The 19630-nt window shown below is 45.1% G+C and overlaps 1 protein-coding gene and 1 long non-coding RNA gene across 5 annotated transcripts in view; one reads left to right on the forward strand and one right to left on the reverse strand.

Annotated features, from left to right (window-relative positions):
- Positions 1-2532, forward strand: part of NPHP4 (nephrocystin 4) — a 100933-nt gene extending 98401 nt beyond the window's left edge. For all 3 annotated transcript variants that reach the window (XM_044996238.1, XM_044996239.1, XM_044996240.1), the window contains exons 30-31: positions 799-942; positions 1583-2532. In XM_044996238.1, the coding sequence (XP_044852173.1) occupies positions 799-942; positions 1583-1723 (285 nt within the window). In that variant the 3' untranslated portion in view covers positions 1724-2532. The remainder of the gene's footprint in view (positions 1-798; positions 943-1582) is intronic.
- Positions 2533-5018: 2486 nt separating this feature from the next.
- On the reverse strand, positions 5019-19413 carry LOC123354198. Of its 2 annotated transcripts, XR_006574663.1 has the most exons (4): positions 19379-19413; positions 16762-17003; positions 9085-9222; positions 5019-5240 (listed from the first exon to the last, which is right to left on the reverse strand). It is a non-coding gene; the product is annotated as an uncharacterized LOC123354198 (long non-coding RNA). The 2 variants fall into 2 exon arrangements; XR_006574662.1 differs by lacking the exons at positions 5019-5240; positions 9085-9222 and adding an exon at positions 10482-13538.
- Between the last annotated feature and the right edge of the window lie 217 nt (positions 19414-19630).

The raw sequence follows: 19630 nt of genomic DNA on the forward strand, positions 1-19630 counted from the left end.
GTGAGGGAACTAATGTATTCACAGTGAATGAAAGTTTCCCCTGTGCAAGGCCTATGCAGCACTTTAGCCTTCAATAAAGGGTTTCAAGTTGGATTTAAGTGGGCCCTCTGCAGCACACCCATTGGGAATAGCATACAAAGCATCCACTGAGGAAGAAAAGTTCCTCTGACCAGCACTAATGAGTAGACACGAGGCATTGCAACCAGCACTGACACCATCGCCGTGGGGTGTGTAGTGGGGAGAGAAGGGGCTGATCGTGGTAGCCTGAAGACACCCCTAAAAGTTTCTGGTCAAAACATTTTGAAAGGGATTTTCAAAACCACTGAGCCTCGGCCTAATGAGGGTTCGACCATTGGCTTCGGAGGGAGCAGATTCGGGCCAGCCTGGAGTACTTTGGACCCACCTGCCCCTTGTTCCTTTGAACATGGTCCTAGGAGATTTGAATCCACAGTTAGCCTTAGAACGATAGATAGTGGGGACTGGATAGCTCCTTTCGGATCTTCTAGTCCCTATGCCTGGCAGCAAGAACAGAAGACGTCTCTGCTATTCCTTCCATAAATGGCCTGAAGAGCATCTGCGATTGGGTCATAATCACTTCGTCTCCATGTTCTAATAACTCATTGCTGGGTTCTGACCCTTTGCAAATTTACTGAATATTTTGGTAGTGACTCCAGAATAAAGGGAAATCTTCCTGTGGGTTTTACTACACTATATGGGAAACCATTGTGCTTTTACTGCAGACTTGGCCTGTGTCAGAACTGAAATGACAATGCTGTGATTTCTTATATGTAACTGCAGGCATTTGAAATAACACTCCCTGCTGGCGGAGGGAAAGGCTCCAACAAGCGAATCACATACACAAACCCGTATCCCTCCAGGAGGATGTACTTCCTGCATACCAACCGAGCTGACCTGCTGCAGTTCAAGGAGGATTCCTTTGAGGTAGCAAACCAAACAGAGTGGCGGGAGAAGCTCAGATACCCTTTTTCTGCATGTCGTGGTCTGTTGTGGGATCCATCATTTGGTTTTTACCATGAATCCTAGAATGCATGTTCCACTCACAGCGAAACGGCACCATTTGCTCAGGGAGACTGGAAATAGATGAGTCACTTGCTGGAGGATTCTCTGCAGCTTGAGGTCTTCAAACCACAATTTAAGGACTTCAATAACTCAGACATGGGTTAGGGGTTTGTTACAGGAGTGGGTGGGTGAGATTCTGTGGCCTGCATTGTGCAGGAGGTTGGACTAGATGATCATAATGGTCCCTTCTGACCTTAAAGTCTATGAGTCTATGAATAAGCTTCATGTGGTTTGGAAACTTTAGACTTCTTTTGTGCTCTGTAAGAGTTTGCTAGGGAAGGGTGTTGCTGTCTGAACTCAGTGGGTTGGGATGTCTGACACCGGGACCAGGTAGAAATCACATGTTATGTGTTACTGTCGGGCACACCTCCCTTGCCTGTTTTGTCAGCCGACTGACCCCTCTTGCAGCTTGGTACCGAATGCACATGTGTGTGCTAATGTGAGCCATGCTGGTGTAGGGAGAATGGAGATGTTTAGCACTGTCATTTCACTCTTTTTGCAGATTGGAGGAGGGGAGATGTACACGATTGGCTTGCGGTTTGCACCAAGCCAGAGCACCGGGGAGGAGGAGATTCTGATTTATATCAATGACCATGAAGACAAGAATGAAGAAACCTTCTGTGTGAAGGTTGCCTATCAATAAAGAGGAGGCTTTGCCTGAGGGCCAGTAGAATGACGTGTTCCTGGAGCATCTGTCGAAGCTTTCATCTTACTCCACCTACCACGAGACATAGTCCTGTTGTTATTATCAGCTTTAGAGACTTTTCCCTCCATAGATTGTCTGTTTCTGAATTTCCTTGACCATGTTTATTTGTAGACAGAAAACCGATTGAGCTGCTCTGTGGACCTAGTCCATATCCTGGCAGGATGTGTTTCCTTCCTCTTTGCAGTTTGCCACTATCTAATCAAGCCATGCCCAAGTCACTATGATTTATTGTCCGACTGAATTCTTGGCACACTGACATGACCTCCAATGATGTAACATAGCCATATTTATTCTACTTAAAATGGTAAATTAATCTCTATATATTTATACCATATGCCACGGTCCAGACGATTGTCCCTACTTCCGTTATCCTTTGCTGGGCCGTGAGCTTGTGTGGATTTTTATTTTTTTAATTCTTTTTTAACAGCTCTTAAAAAGCTGCATTTCCAGAATATGTATGTTTAAAATATTTTGGTTTTTTAACTGAATTTTGTACACAAAGATGACAATTTTATGGTACTTTACTCATTCCAGTTCATCTAAACTGTTGCACAGAACCCACGGAGTGCAGCATAGAGTTTTCTGTTACAAGGCTTCTGTTTGCCAGTAGCTCCCCATTGCATGCTGGTGCAAGCATATGGGTTGTCCTTCCTCTTGCTAATCCCTTTAAATGACAGATCAGAAGCTCTCCACAATCCAGCCCATCACCTGCATTTCTATGAACTGTCCCAGAAGCTAGAAAGGCTCAGCAGGTTCTGTGTGATTTCAAATCACTCAGCTCAGAGCTCATGCATTGTTTGAATTGACAGAAGATAATCTCTTCTAAAGGTGAGCACTAGAGATGTCAAAATTGTCTGACACCGGAATTTCATTTAATCTCTGAGCACACAGCATCCAAATCTGGTATCGGTTTCAGGGTAGGGGACCCTTGCAGATCTAAGGCAAAGGTGGGAGCTGGAAAGCATGAATCAGGCGATACAGTACACGTAGGACTAGAGAGATTAATTATGGACACAGGTCAAGAGATCGAATTGGGCTAACTGTTTAATATTAAAAATCAAGTCAAAGGGAGTTAACAGAGAGGGTTGCACATGGAGAAGATTGCCTCTAGGGCACTGGCTCAGCCGCAGGCGAGGGACTGGTAGACAAGTGAGTGATGAATTTGCAGTGGCTTAGTCTCTGTCCATTTCCCAGTGCACAGATGCCAGCCTCACAGGTAGACCCCTTGCTGGCAATCTCAGCAGGGAGGCCATGAGGAGGAACTGCCTTTTCACCTGCTGAGATTGTCCCATCAGAACACTCAGGCGTGTGACGGGGCACTATCTGGGGAGATTGTGAAGACCATGTGCACCTCTGTGTTATAGGCTGCTACTCTCCAGTATTGTGTTGCTTTTTGCCTCTGGAGTCTATGCCAACGATTCATGCTCCCTCATCCCCATTGGTCAACATAGCAGCAGGCAGGTGCCACACCTTGCCGAAGGCCATATCTTCCCGCCATATATCATACCTAACCTAGGCCTTATTCTCATCTTAGGGCTTGTCTTCATGTACAGCGCTACAATAGCGCAGCAGCTCCGGTGCAGGTATGCTGCGGTAGCGCTGTAGTGAAGATGCTCCTACGCTGATAGGAGAGCTTCCCCTATCAGCGCAGTTAATCCACCTCCCCGAGAGGCGGTAGCTATGGCTGTGGAAGAAGGTCTCCTGTTGCCATAGCGATGTCTACGTGGCGGGTTAGGTCGGTATAACTACATCGCTCACGGGTGTGGATTTTTCATATCTCTGAGCAACGTCTTTATAGCAATTTAGGTCTGTAGTGTAGACCTGGCTTTAGTTATACTTGTGTGAATCAGGAGTAGCCATGGTGAACTCACTGGAGTTACTTCACCATGAGAGCAGGCTCAAGGCTCTAGATTATATGCTGTTTGATAGGGACTGTCTTTTGACCTTTTGATGGGGCACCTTGCACATTTATGGGGCCTCATACTAACGAATCACAAGATCTTTGGGGCTGGGCTCCGTTTGCTGAAATCTACCTACCATATAGGGCCATAGCCACGTACAGCAGGAGATGATATCTCGGTGTGGAATGGGGATTGGTGCTGTGTAAATACCCGATGCAGATAGATAATTTTGGGGCAGGGACTGTGTTTGTAGAGCACTGGGCATAGTGGGGTGCACTTAATTTACCGGGGCTCCCCCAATACCAATACCAACGTAGTGGAGCATGACCCTAGAGCAAAGGGCCTGGGGAGAGGTGTGCTGCAATCTCAGGAAAACCACTGGGAAGAGGAAGGAACAAAGTTCTTGTCTATATTTTTAGGCTACCACCATGTTTTCTGACTTCAGTTTGAAACCAGCTGTGTAACCAAGCACTGAGAAACCACAGTGTAAGTGTAAATCAGGCTCTAGGGGCCGCTCTTGCCAGCAGTGAGCCGGCAGCAGAGCTAGTGCTCTGCGGAGGGCACCGAAATGGGAACAGGGAAAGTACAAAGCAGATTGCATTGAAAGATGGGTGGCAAGGCTGGCTGGGCAGATCAGGCTCCGAATCCCATTTCTCTTGGTGCCAGGCCAGAAATGGCAACCTCGCACGTCTCAGCTCCCAGGTGGGTCTGAGGAAGGCGTTGCCTTGAGGGAGGGTGTGGAGGGGGAAAGGGTCTTTGACTGGCTGGAGCCTGGGAGCTGGTGCCGAATCCTGCTTGGACCGACAAGGAGCAAGGTGAGCCTGTGGCACTGCCCTAATCACTGGCGCCATGTTGCAGCACGAAAGAGTCATTCATACAGGGCGTGTCTCCCCCTTACTTTCGGTCAACCCTCCCCCCATGCCCAAGCCAAAGTGAGGCATGGGAAAGACTGAGTATCCAGGAGCAGAGACACCCAAAGGGCAAGAACAGGGATTGTTTTCTCCCTTTGTGCTTGGCTGAATCTCTTATCTTCTAACAGGAGCATTTTCCACAAGGCCTAAGTCTCAGCTTTGCTTTGGGATCTGACAACCTTCCCTGCACTTGGTAAAGTCATTGGGCCTGGTGGGGACCACACATGGCATAAAATAAGCACATACAATGTTAATAGAGCACACAGTAAGTGGATTAAGAACCGGCTAACTGATAGACTTCAAAACGTAGACTAACCAAGGACCATTCAATTAAAATGTATTTGAATACAGCCAAGTGCAAAGTTACACATCTAGACCAAGGAATAGAGGCCACACCTACAGATTGGGGACTGTATCCTGGAAAGCAGTTACTCCAAAAGGGATTTAGGGGTCATTGCAGACAAACAACTGAACATGAGCTCTTAGTGCGATGCTGTGGCACAAGGGCTAACGTGATCCTTGGATGTATGAACAGGAGGATAGCGAGCAGGAGCCGGAAGGCGATACAGCAGTATTGCAACTGGAATGCTGAGCCCTATTCTGGTGTCCACATTGTGAAAAAGAGCTCGATCTGTTTGACATCTAAAAAGAAGATGGAGAGGTGATGTGATAACTGTGTATTAATACCATTGGAACAAGTACCAAGAGAAGTGGTAAATAAACAGGCACATCTCTTGATGTCTCCAAATAAAGACTGGATGCCTTTCTGGAAGATTAGTATCAGAGGGGTAGCCGTGTTAGTCTGGTTCTGTAGAAGCAGCAAAGAATCCTGTGGCACCTTATAGACTAACAGACGTTTTGCAGCATGAGCTTTCGTGGGTATTCACCCACGAAAGCTCATGCTGCAAAACGTCTGTTAGTCTATAAGGTGCCACAGGATTCTTTGCTACTTCTGGAAGATTTGCATTAGTCAAACACAAATTAGTGGGTTCAATACAGGGATAACTGGGCGAAATTTAATCCCATGATATACAGGCGGCCAAACTAGATGATTTAATGAGTCTCTTCTGGCATTAAACTCTTGTGAATCTATGGAAGAAACTACTGTTGCAGGTCTCGTCACTGTTCTTCACATTATCAGCCATCTTTAGTAGGAAACCAGACAAAATACTCTCTTAACTGTTTGCAGTAGGGCAGCGCTGGCTGGTGGTGTGATAAAACCTGCACAGATATGATCATCTATTCTTATTGTCAATGGAAATTAATTGGGAATGAATGCCTAGTTGCCAGGAGATACTGCACTGACAGTGCTGTGTGAATGCTGCATGCCGACAGCACAGTGGGGCTGGGGGTGGGGAATGAAGGACAAACTAAATACAGAACTGTGAAGAACAGACAGTGTGTAGAAAAACCACAGGCAGAGGTTTTTAACAACCCATTGTGAGCAGAAGATTTGAATTCTCTTTGCATTAGGTCTGGAGGACTGTCCAAGCAGGCCTGCGAAAAAGATTCCACATTACTTTTAGCAGGATTTAAACAAAAACAAACAAACAAATTATATTTGTATAGGCCACAGTGGATGAAAATCTGGTTGCCATTTCCATCTGAGGGCATAGTTGATGATTATTTCTGTGAAAAATTATGAAAAGTTTTTGCAAAAATTGTCTGCATTTTCCCAATTAGCTCTAGATGTGGATTATTGTGTGTTAATGGGTGATACTGAGTAGACTTCAAACAAGCATCCTCATTTCTGGAAAGTTTTAGATCAATTTTCAAGCATGCGGGAAGAGCTTTTTGCCAGATTTGCTGTGCTTTCTGGTTTTGTACAGTTTAAAAATACACCGCAAACATTCTTCCTTGTAGATTTCTGGTCCACGACAATAATACGTTGTAAAGCACTTTTAGATCTTCAAATGCAAGGCATATGGAATTGCAAACATTCAGCCCTATAATCCATTGTGTTATAGGTCAGTATTACTGCCTCCATTTTTACAGGGAAACTGAGGCACAATGGTTCTGCAGTGCAGAGCTTCTGTACTTTCTGCAATCCAGTGTGATAAGAAAGTTAACAATTTTCACAGATCTGAATACCTGCCACATCTGTAGAGGACACTAATATCTAAATACCTGTCAGAGCTGGTCCCGAAATACCTCACCAGAACAGCAGCATTTGGGAACATTCTGTATGCAGCACCAACATTTTGCACCCTAATCCTCCCCCATGGATAGCACTTTGCCTCCTATTACCTTAATTGCTTCCAAACCTGTCAGCCTGTAATTTTCAAACTTCTATATTTTCACCCCCACAGAAACCCCTTTGGCAGTTCTACCTGTTACACACAATCCACAATGGATTTGATTAAGCCTGCTCACCGATATGTTTCACTGTACAGTACTGAACAGTGCTAATTTGCTGCCTTGATTAGCCTCATGAAAAGCAAATCCCTTATCTTTCTGGGCTCCTCTTGCTAGAAATCCAGATTGCCAACCACATCTTAACTATGCACATCTTTCTTTTCTGAGGCTGTAGTGTCATGGACAGTGATTTCAGTTTTTGTTTTGGACCTCAAGGGTTCACAGCAGCAAACTCCTCGGATTTGTTCCATTGGCCCAGAAAAGCAAGTTGCCTCTTACATGAGACAACATAATCACAACCCAATGAGCTACGTTATAGCAAGACAGGGCCTGAGCTGTAATGGGTAACTCCAGAGTCACACCACTGTATGTGAGAACAGAATTTGGAGCATATATTATAATTCAAGCCAGTGACTGGAAAAACTCCTGCATTCTTTCTTAACAGCACAATAAACCTCCTGTACCCTGCATGGACCTTCCAAAGAAAAGCAACTATGGAACAGCAGTTTAAAGACAACAATTGCTCGGTTCTACCTAGGGGATGTAGCCTGAAGGGTCCCAGTAATCCTACCTGTGAGTTTCTAGAGCAGCTGTGTATGGATTAGGATAGAAATCTGACACTAATCACTGTTGTGTAGCACAATCTTCAGCAGGTTCAGTAAGGGACAAGGAAATAGTTCATGTGGCCCTGGACAGTTCCTAGGGGCTTGTATCCATTTGTCATAGGAGAAATCTCTGGGAACTTTTCATGAGCACTAAGTTAATTACAGAGCAATAGCTATGATTGGAATAGTGGGGGTGGGACTGCAGGTCAGAGGTTCAGGGGCTATGGCGGAACGAGGCACCGGAAAGGCTCCCCTTTGGAAGAAGGGAAAAGTGGACCCTCACAAGCCATTTAAGTAGCTACACTGGGCCAGTCCAGGCTACGGCCAGTCCCACTCTTGGGAGACGCCTCAGCCCAGAACCCTCACTCCTTTCAAGGAAGCACAGTCAATTCCTCTCTTTGCTGAGCTGGTTAAAGGAGCACAGATGCGGAGAGGAATGAGGTCCACAGTGTTTGCTGTATTGTTGTTGCTTATTTATTTATTTATTTATTTATTTTAATTTGAAATGTTTCTCCTCTCCTTTGTGTGGAGCCTCATTTCACATTGTAGTCTCTAAAGTGAGTCTGCAATTTGCATTTGAAAGCTCCCGCTGCATTCATGTCAGACTGAATGCAGACACAGCACTTGAATCTTCCCCAGATAAGATGCTTTAAGCTGTGGCATTCTCACGGCAGACAAAGGCAGCCCATCTTTCAAAGTTAACGTTATCATTTTCATCAGCCTCCCCCCCTCTCCCTTTTAATAAAATGCCATTTTTAGCTAAATGGAGCAAAGTGAAAGCCGGGAAGTAGCAGATCCGACTCTTTGATGTCTCGGTGATAAGGATTTAATCCTGTGGTTGCCCCTATTTAGACATTGTAGAGGTATTTGAAAATATTTTAATTTTAAATGGTGTTTTCCTCTCGTTTACAACAGCTCCATCCTCTGTACACTGAAATCCCTTTCCTAGTTAAGCATGGCCTTGGGGCTAAGGCAGAGGACTTGGGATCAGGAGTCCAGGATGCTAGTTCTGCCTCTGTGCTGCCTCCGGCAAGCCACTGGTCCTAATCTCCCAATCTGTAAAATGGGGGGAAATGAAACTGACCCTCCTGACTGTCCTTCCTCTGCCTACGTTTGTTTAGACCTGTTCATTTCAAAGCACTTTACAGGGTGACTGGCAGGCAGCAGCTTTGCCATGGCCTTCCTTGGATCGGGATCGAAGGACCATGCCCCATGATAGACTTTGTGCGGTACCTGGTGGATTTGCTTAATGTCCCAGAACTCTAGCGTCACTAGTGTGTGTGTGTGTGTGTGTGTGCGGTGCATTTTGTGTATTATTCCATCCTGGAGTGGGGGCACTTGTTTCATTGAAAATCAAAGGGTGAAAAAACCCTGTACAACAGCAAACATTTGTGCTAAACTGTACGAGTGCAGAGAGCTAAAAGCCCGGGGGTATTTACATTCTGCCTATACTACCGTGACAACTGCCCTAGAAACGCACATGCCATTAGGTCACAGGAGAGCAGACACTGATGAGGGGCACGAACCTGGCTGTGCCCCTTCCTTTGTCTCTGTTCGGTAAAAGGGACTTGTTGCTTTTCAGCTCTCAGAAGGTCCCTGGGATTGCGTGCAGCGTCACACAGCTCTGTCACCTCTGGTGGATGGGAAGCGCATCTGGCAGAAGGCTGTGGATAAAAAGAGCAAACCTCTGCTTGTCAGTCATCCCCTAGGTGAGGTGTGACTTGGGGTTCATTGCAAATAATCAACCTTGAAACAACTCTGCTCTGGAGTAATGTGTTTCTCTGCAGGGGGCGAGGCCCCGAGTCAAGGGCAGAGGCAGCTTTTAGTGGAAAAAGCAGCGTGTCTTCAAGTGCCCCTTTCAGCTCAGAGACTGAAGGGAAAGGAATTAGAAAGGAGCCTCTGTCCCCTGCCGATAAGTAGGAGTTTGCACTGTACAAAGGCCAGCAGGGAAAGTCGTTGGGACCAAACAAACCCATCCAGGTGTTTGGGGTTTGCCCCACCTGAGCCTTTAGAGATGAAGTAAGAATGGAATGGGCTCCCCCTCCCCGGCTTCCAGCATCAACTCTGAGTTTCTCTCTCTCGCTCACTCACACACACACACACGCACACGCAGGTGCTGGGACAGTTCTCAGGGCAGCCGAGCCATCTGCCTGCCTCCAGCGAGGGCGGGAGAGCTTGTTTGTGGTAGCTGGGTGTCAGCCCCGATGCTGCCAGCCCATCAGCCACCCTCCTCTGCGGTTTTGCACTCTCTACACAAGAAGACTCCTGGAAACACCTGAGGACCGAAGACTGAACTGGGGGAAGTGCTGGACACAGGCTAAAGGGATTTCTAGCCTGTGTATGACCTTGTACATGTTCGGGCACAAAATCACCTCCCCCACTCTTTGCCATGATGGCCAATGGTCAGGGATAAAAAAATTCTTTAGCCTCCAAAAGATAGGTTGTGCTTGGGGAGTGGGTGAAGGGAATTTGGCCAGACTGAACTAATAGGAGCCATGAGCTTAAAAATGTCACGAGGTTTCCAAAGTCTGGGCAGCCAAAGGATTTTTAGAGCATTCCAAATAAACATCACAATAATACAGTATGTAATCAACAAAGCTTGATTCCTCCCAGGGGGAGGGATAGCTCAGTGGTTTGAGCATTGGCCTACTAAACCCAGGGATGAGAGTTCAATCCTTGAGGAGGCTACTTAGGAATCTGGGCCAAAAATCAGTACTTGGTCCTGCTAGTGAAGACAGGGGGCTGGACTCAATAACCTTTCAAGGTCTCTTCCAGTTCTAGGAGATTAGTATATCTCCTATCATTATAAGCTACCACAATCAGCATGTGGGGCTTCACACAGCATAAAGAAGTTAAAAGTTCCATTTTATCTGCTCTTTATAAGGACAAGAATTTCTGAGTCTGAGACAAGGTGGGTGAGGCAATATCTTTTATTGGACCAACTTCTGTTGGGGAAAGAGACAAGCTTTTGAGCTACGCACAGCTCTTCTTCTGCTCTGTCCAAGTTGTTTATACAGTTGCATGTCCTGAGATCTGTAGGCACTACTGATATCAGCAGTGTAAGAATGATTTAATAACTGTTAACATCTGCAGCTCTACAAGTGACAGTCACAAGCCAGGCCTTAGTGTTTTCCTACCACAGTCAGGAAGAAATTCTAATGTTCAGTCTCCTGCCATCCCAGTCCTTAATAGTCAATTGTAAAATCTTTCAGGACCGGGACTGTCTTGAATAGCCCTCTGAGCAGCACCTCCAGCACAATGGGGCCTCAGTCATGGCTGGGTCATCTGGGCCCAAATAATAGTGTTAAATATTGTATGGCACAACTGACCCAGTTCATTATTGGGAATTTTGGAATTCCAGAGACAAGCTACTGCATCTGCATTAGAGGGACCTCCGCTTTTTCCTGGTAGAATAACTCTAATGTTTCTACTTCATATTCCCTCAAATTCAGACTCAATCCAGTAACTTGCCAAATGGTCCCACTCCTTTCCAGCTAGGAAGCTGCAGAAATGGAGGAATGCTGTTTCATTCTGAGCCAATCAGTCTGGCTGAGTTCTGGGTAATTAGAGGAACATTACAATGGTGCTAACAGTGTCATATTTGGGGCTGAGAAATGACGATCCTTTCTCAATATGTTTTCATCTTGTTAGCAGGAAAATAAAGAGGACATTAATTACCAGTTTATTCCGTGGTTATTTCTGTTAATTCCAGGTCATTAGTACTCAGAAACATCAAGCGCTACCTAATTTTATGAGCACACCATTTGCACTAATGGTTTAGAGGGAAATAGCTGAAACCCCATTCTGCTGATTGCGAGAGTGTGGCAGGATTTTGATTTATCATTCTCTTCTTGCAGCAGAAACTTGCATTTGGCTTTGATACATAAATACTGGGAATTCACAGGCAAGTTTTACTGGAGAGGAAGATTCATTGAGGGGGGAACCCCCCACCACATCCTGAGGACAAGGAAGACAGGGAAAGAATTACTATAGTGATCACAGTAGGTGGGTGGAAGACAGGACTCCTGGGTTCTAGCCCTGGCTCTGTCATCTTAAGCAAGTTACACCAACTCTCTGTGACTCAGTTTACCATGGATATAATGCTTAACTCTTATAAGGATGTTGTGTGGTTTCAATCTTTCATGTATTTAAAGCACTTTCACTTCAGTGAAAGGTTCTTATAGAAGGGCAAACTTATCATTCTTTAAACCCCCATCCCAAAGTGACTGAAAATTCTAACAAAGACTCCATTTTCTCTCTCTCTCTGATTGGTGAGCCAGACTGCTATAAAGAAGCCAGGCCCTGGACCTGAACTTGCCAGCCCAACCAGCTTTCACACCTTCAGCTCAGGTCTGGTCTCTTGGTATTTGGGGATTGCTCAAATCACTTTCCAGAAAAAAATAACTCCTTACTGCCAAGCTGCGATAGGCCTGGAGGAGCTTGTCCAGTAAAGGTTTTTATACAGGGAGCAAAATAAAAGCCTGCAAAGTCTGATAGTGACCATTCCAAATTACCCAAAAGGAGCTCATTGGGAGCTTGGACTGTGGTAGGCATTTTAAACTTTAGCTGATCTGTTCTGATGATACAGAGACAGGACGGGGGTGTCTTTAAATCAGGATTCTGGAGGCGGACACGCCCGCTGCTCCATGAAGGAGTCCAAGAGCTAGTGGCCACCACCTAGAGGAACTCTGCCTGGAGATGTGAGCGAACAAGTGAAGGAAAATGGGCCACAAGACCAGCCCACCCGCCATCCAACTGCCCTAGGGCTGTTGTAGAGGATACCAAGGTTTGGGAATGACCTCAGGAATTGCACTCCCCTCTGTATTCAGGGCTATGACTGATGCCAACGGCAAAACTCCTACTGAATGTTAAGGTGCAGGACCAGGCCTGGTGACTCAGGGAGCTGTGGTGTCGCACTCTGTAGGAGGACGAGGGGCCCCTTGCTAGCAAGGACTGTAGGGTCACAGGATGCACATGGATCTTTGGGGCTAGGGGAGAAGCCTCAGCAAGGAAAGCTGTCCTTCCGCTCGAGAGTTCAGTGGGCAGAGAAGGGTGTGTGTACTCAGCAACTCAGAATAAAGAGTGGAAGGGCTCACAGCGAAACACCTGGGGTTATGCTACAAAACCAACACACCCTTAGTTTATTCTGCTAAGTCTCTTATTACTCACACTGACTAACTAGCAGATTAACCAGGGCAAAGGAAAAGTATCCTGTAAAAATGGAGGGGTGAGGGCCACTTCTGGAATGAGTTTAGCCACATTAACAGTTTCACGGTCTCTTTCTCAGAACAGGGATAATGTACGTTTCAGATAACAATGCTCTTTGTTTTTTTCCTGTGCAGGGTGGCAGAAGAGGGGCATGGGTCGAATCCATCACAGTGCTCCACTTGGAAACTGCCTTCCATGCTTAGCAGGCTGTAGCCGAATGCTGACTTCCCGGGGCAGGGCTGATCTATTAGCCAGTGCTGCATAGCCATATTTCCTGAGTGGACGCAGGGCTTCTCTGAGCCAATGAGAATGACGAGCCCTGAAATGTAATTGCAAAACTGAACAAAAAAGGCAGCATTTTGAAGGGTGCCCCTGTTATTCCACTGCAATGGCCAGGAGATGGAATTTCCATCTCAGTGGGCTGCCAGCACAAGTAGCAACAAAACCAACAATCTGGACAATGAAGAAGCCTTCACTCGTTAATACCCCCTCATTTCCTGTACAGAAATGCTGACTGGTGTCATTGAGCGCCTGCATTAAGCTGGTGAGGAATGTAGATGCTGGGAAGCATTTGCTGTTCTAAATCTCAGCATGCTGACGCGCACGGTATCCTGCTAGGGGAGTTGGAATCCAATCATTAGAGAGTATCCTCCCTAGAAATGATACGCTCAATGGCTTCTTGTTCCACCACTTTGATTCCCCAGGGCGTTAGTAGTTCGGTTTTAGCTCCATTTCCATTGTGATAACTTTGCGTCTAGCAGCTGTGCAGGGGCTGTAACAAACACAAAAGCCATAAGTCTCAGAGCGTGTTTTGGTTTTTGGTGCGGTATATTGTAATTCTGTTGCCCCGTCACCTCCATTGCCTTGTGTTGCCACTAACAAACTGCGTGACATAATCAGGCTGACCTAAGTTTCAGATGTTGACCGGACCTAAATGAGAGACACATACATATTCTCTCTCTCTCCATTTGGTAAGTACACTCCTGCCGAGTAATGCTTCGGTATGACAATATAGGCCCAATATAGGCAGATTTATAGTTAACTTGCTCCTTTTCAAAGAACTTATTCCCTCAGCAAAATCTGACACAGTAGTTAAGAAACTTCAGTGTTTTATAGAAAGCTATTGGAATCACTGAAGACATTAGCTAATTGAAGTTGGGTACTGGGATTGCAAAGGGAGCGTTTTCGGAGGCTGCTATAAACCACTGTTTTAATGGAACTCGTCTAATGTTCTGTCAGTGCACAAACCTTCTCCAAATGTGTCAGATGATTACAGTCATTAGACTTTCTACCAGCCCTTCTCTAATGTTTTCCAGAATTTACTCCCGTAGCCGATTCTCTCTCTCTGTTTCTCTGTTTCTCTCTCCCACACAACCTCCCAGTAATTATCCAGAGACTTTTTCAGCAGATGCCTCCCCATTAGACACAGGATTATGAATTTTTTTCATAATTAGAATGTTCTTCTTTGGAGGTAAGCTGATTTTTATGGAGGTACAAGTAAAATCATTTTATGGAGCCCCTTTGGAATACCAATTAATGTGAGACCAACATCAGCACAATTAGTTGCACAGAAGCTGTGCAAATGCAACGTGAAGGGTCATACATAAATGCACCAAAGAGAGACAAGCAGCTGAGAAGGATGTCACAGCTTCTGTTTCATCCTCCCAGGGGGCAATGCATTGCTGACGATGTTGCACTATGTTAGAAATGTTCATATATCTGCTGATCCTGGCCTCACCTACATTAGTACAGGTCCATTCATATTTCTATCCCAAGTAGTTCTGACTTCACTGCTGTGAGAGAGAGAATCGGGCCTGAGTATCTGTGTAATTTAGACATCATCTGTGCCTGTGCTAGCTGCATACATAACACAGCCACACCCCAAACTGTTAAAAGAACATTAAAATTACAAAGTCAAGCTCTCAAAAGTTAGGAAATGCCAGAATTAACACGGCCTGGCTACTTTACTTTGTCCCCCTGGTGAGTATGCATTATGACACAGTCTTTAAAGTGTGCGCTCACATATACCCTGGTCTCTCATGTGGAGAATGTTTGGGGGAAGGAGGAGGAAGTACCTTGCAGGCGCAGTCAGTGAACCCATCAGGGAGCCAAATGAAAGTACAAATCCTGCCAACATTTGATGCTTGTGGTAATAGCACCCACGGGGCAGAGGTCCACGCCTGCCTGTCACTTAAGAAGCATTCCCATTTTCAGTCTTTTTCAGACTTATGTTATTGCTGTGAAAGTAGTTGGAGTTAGATTCCCACTCAATATCTTCCCCAGACTGGCAGGCAAAGATAATCCTGTGATTTAAGTGGCAGGAATATTCTCAACCTCCTTGAAGCTCTTGATTTGGAGAAGTTTAGGGTGAACGTTAAAAGCCCCAAATGTAAGTCATTGCTAGGGGTTGGCAAGACTTTGTTGGAAGTGCCTAATACTTTGGTTCTGAGCCCATGAGAACAATCTGCCCCTAACAAGAGCTTTCCTAAAATTGCTGACACCCCCCTCTTCCCATGAAAAAGACTAGTTAGCCCAGGCAATAGATAGTTAAGATCATCCACTTCAGAGTGTCAACCCGTGTGTGCATTAGTGCTGGACTAACATGTGGGTGACACTGGAGAATATCTTCTCTTTCTTAAAGGTATTGGAAGTGGAACTAATTTTCCTTAACTATAGCTTAGAAAAGGAGATGAATGGCGATTATTATCATTATGTTACATCTCCCGGAAAAGACATGAAACTAAGGTCTCTTTTGTTTAGCTCCAGCAGGCGGCCAGGTGGAAGGTCAAACATCCCAAGGCACCTTTTTAAAGGAGGAAGGAGTGAGACCAGCAGAACAGGGGCCAGTCAGTGGCCCACCACTGCTGAGTCAGAACAGCTGCCATATCTGCCTCCATACCCATTGTATAGAGGTACTGCAAAACTACTGTACACTGATGTGGCATCGTCAGTCTGAGGCTCTCGGACAAGCTTTATAAACACATATTAAGCTTCACATGCCCCTCTGATATTAACAACTATCACTGCTCCCGCACACTTGTAATTATGTATAATAATAATGATTAATAATTATTATTATCACTGCTGCTAAGTACATCATTCACACCAGAAAAGCACAGGAGGCTTTACAAAACACAGCCTGCCTCCCAAAGTGCTCTCGGACTCTTTCCTTCGGCCGGTGCTTTGGGGAGAAATGGCACTCGAGAGAAAAGCACTTCCTGTGTCTCCTGTTAAAAGCCCAGAAGATGCCACATAGTGTACAGCAGTTTTGTAACACCGCTGTTCAATGGCCGTACTATCTGGCTCCCTCTAATTGAGGCTGAAGTGCCTGTAGATGTGTTGTCAACCTCTAACCTTGCGGGCAAGGATGGGAACCAAGGAATGATCACATGAGTTTGGGCCACTCATCTGAGAGACAGGCTTGGCCTGAGTCATTAGTCGGGGGGATGCTCCCTCTCTCTTGTTTTGGACGGAAATCTCCTTTCCATTATGGCATGGAACATTCAACACTAAAATGGTTTTCCCCAGCTACTCTCCTCTGTACTCTAGCGTGCCTGGTAATGTCTAAGGAATTATCTAAGGAACTGGACTATGGAACCGGTCAAGATACGTCAAATAAAACTTTTTTCCACCAAAAATGGTCCTTTCTAAAAACAAATATTTTTTGGGGAAAAAATCATCAACACTGTTGAATTTTTTTCACTTCTCTCCTTCCCAAAATGATGCTTTTCTGTATTTTTCAATTGTTTATTGAAAATATTATTCAGTATGATCTCAAGAAGTTTGTAGTATTTTTGTTTGTTTCCCTAAAACCCATTTTGAGAACGTTTCCAATTTTTTTGTGAATTTTTTTTAAAAGGTGCAGTTTTGAGCATTTGAAAACAGAAAAAAGTTCAAAATTTTCTATTTTTTTGTTAAATGACTTTTAGGTATTTGTTCGAGCTCTACTGGCCATTGCACAGAATTATATTTCTATTTAGTAGATGCTCTCTTACCTTGTGACACGAGGAAACCCAGTCATTCCACCTCCATCTGTCTAACGGCATGTTTCTGCTCTGTTGTAGACTGTTTCCATGACAGCGGCATCTTTCTCAGTGGTTTTCTTATAAGTCATCTGCTGTCCTCCTCTCTTCTGTCTTTCACCAGGAGCTAGCCAATCAAGGGCTTGTGTAGGAACACAGTTTTCTCAGATATGCCCAAACCACTTCAGCCTTCTTTCACAAATTGTCTCTACAGTCTGTGGGCAGAATTGGACAAGGAAGGAGGTGGGCACAGTAGCCCAGCATTACTGTCAGACCTAAACGGTTCTATGGAAGAATTTAAAAGAACATGAGACATTGTGCAAATTTGTATTCAGTCTGTCAGGAAGAGGCACGGATTGAGATTTGCTTTTGGCTTTCTACCAAAGACAGCAGAGCTCAAGGGACAGCTTGGTCAGTTCATCTTTAACTAAAGCGATTCGCCTCAGCTAAAGTATCTGTTAAGCCCAGAATGTTGGTCCAGAGCAATAGCGTTAGTGGACTTGGATACTCTTCTGCTTTCCCCCGATAAGATTATCATTACCGGGTTTTGTTTTAGCTGCAATGCTTTGAAAGCTACGTAAAAATCTAGATGGACTGGACATTGGTCTATTCCTAGAGCTGGCTGGGTGATAAGAAACTGCCTGAAGTTTGAGTTAGCAGAATGATTTTATGCATGGTATCCCCTACACCAAACAGTTTAATTATTATATTTAAGTGCAGGCCAGTATTTTATGATCTGTGTTTTCACTTAATTACACTGGACCCTTGTTAATTCAGCAGATAGTTGCTGCTATCCATCTGGAGCCTGCAGTCCATCCCTGCATCCTTCTAAGGGGGTTTGAAACCACTTACAAGTCTGTAAAATGTTGGCTGAGACTGCGTCTTCCTCACTGCAAAGAGCACAGGGACTAATGCTCACCTCAGAGATCTGATCCAAGGGAAGCAGCAGAACACTTCACTTTTCTGGGGTGGCGGGCCCACCATTGCTACCACAAGTTCAGCTGCATTGGTGTTAGCAGAGCAAGGCGCCTTACTGTAGGTAGATCACTGGCTGCTGCAGCCATTTTCTGCACTATGATGATGAGACTTGTTCTCAGCTGGATGAGCGGGAGTTCTTATATGTGAAGAAATTACTACAGAGTTCAGCATTTTGGCCCTGATCCATCAGGTGCTTCAAACACATGAGTCATGTCATTGAATTCCATGGGGCTACTCAGGTGATACAGTTAGGAACTTGCTTAAGTGCCTTAATCAAGTGGAGCCTTTGCTCTGAAAGAGTTTAGGTCCATGGAATGCAGCAGTTTAATCATGGACGCGAGACTGGAAGCTAGAAAAGGGATGCTTTCCCCAATGGATGTAGCCTGATCAGGTTAGATAGCACCGTGGTGAAAAGCCAGAGTTCACTGTTTGGAAAGACAGAAACACCCATGTATGCACATGCGCCTGAGTGAATGCAACTGATGCAAAGGAGGCTGATGGCGTACATCTTGGCTGCTAATGCTCCTGTACATGTGCACAAGACACCCACTGTTCCAGCAGGCTCTTACGGAGATGCTTTTACTGACCTACCTAGGAAAAAGAAGTCTGTTTAAAATTTATCAATAACCTGATTTAAACATTTATTTCAGCTTACAGTTTTATTTTAGGTAAAGATTTACAGCAGCGGATCTGTGGGCTAATACCTTGCTATTAGATTTTCTGACAGCTATTTTGGAGTTTTTAGTATCTGGATCACCTGGGCAAGTTACATTACCTGTACTTTTTGGTTAAGTGTGAACTTGCTTAATATGTGGGCTTATATTTGTTTTAGCATAAATACTCTTGATTAAAAAGGCTGCCTGCTGTATTTACAGCAACTGTTTACAAACAGTGAGAGATAAAACGTGAATTATTGTCTTCATTTTTGTGCATACGGATGACCAGTAAATACATATAGATAAATAATGATTTATCTGTAAGCAGCCTTGTTTCCTGGGGGAGGAGGGAGGAGATGTGGGGGATGGGTAGGATTACAGCTTTCACAACTGAGTTATTGATCTCAATCCTCTGTTTCAAATGGGCCTCTAAGCTTTATCTAGTTGGAGCAGCCTGCGGTTGTTTCATTTCACAAACAACATAGAATAAACAAGGGCTGGGAACCTGCCTGCTCAGCAAAATCTTAATAGGCCAGGGTTAATTTAATTAAAGTTTGTGTATAAATTAAATGGTCAGATGGGTAAGAGCTGATGCGCCAGCCCCTCTTGGGTACTGACAAAGCTATCACGCAGACTTGAACTATATAAGCCATTTGATGCACGGAGAAGTGCACATGGGATGTTGATCATGCTAATGACTAGGCCTGTGTGAAACCTGCTGGGGTGTCTTTGCCAGGGTTCCAGATAATTATTAGTAGCTTTTATTAAGTTTTGCAGCCCTCCTCTCAGTCTCAAGTTTCGTCTTGATTTGAACAAAACAAAACAAAAAAATCAAGCCCCAAACTTGGACAAACCAGAGGAATCTGGAGAGTTTCACCTGTTTCATTATGACACCACTCACCCAGAGTCTGCATTTAGCCAGGGCCTCTTCCCGCACCCTGCTATGAGTACCTTACCTGACGTTAATGGGGGTCTTCCAGAGTGGGCTGACAGCCTCCTGACATCATTAAGGGGTGTCTGACTGATTATTTTGGGCAGCTTCCACGTCAGGTATCTTAGGATGACAGACGGCCTACTTGTCCCCAACCTTCTGATGCAATTGAAGACCTCTCATCTCTTATGCTGCCTCTCTATTCTCCAGCCCACAATGTACTGGGTTAAAGGGAAATCCCTGTTCTGTTGCCTGGTGGCAGATTTTGGGACCAGCC

Source organism: Mauremys mutica, chromosome 21, assembly GCF_020497125.1.
Source record: "Mauremys mutica isolate MM-2020 ecotype Southern chromosome 21, ASM2049712v1, whole genome shotgun sequence".
NCBI lineage: Eukaryota > Metazoa > Chordata > Testudines > Geoemydidae > Mauremys > Mauremys mutica.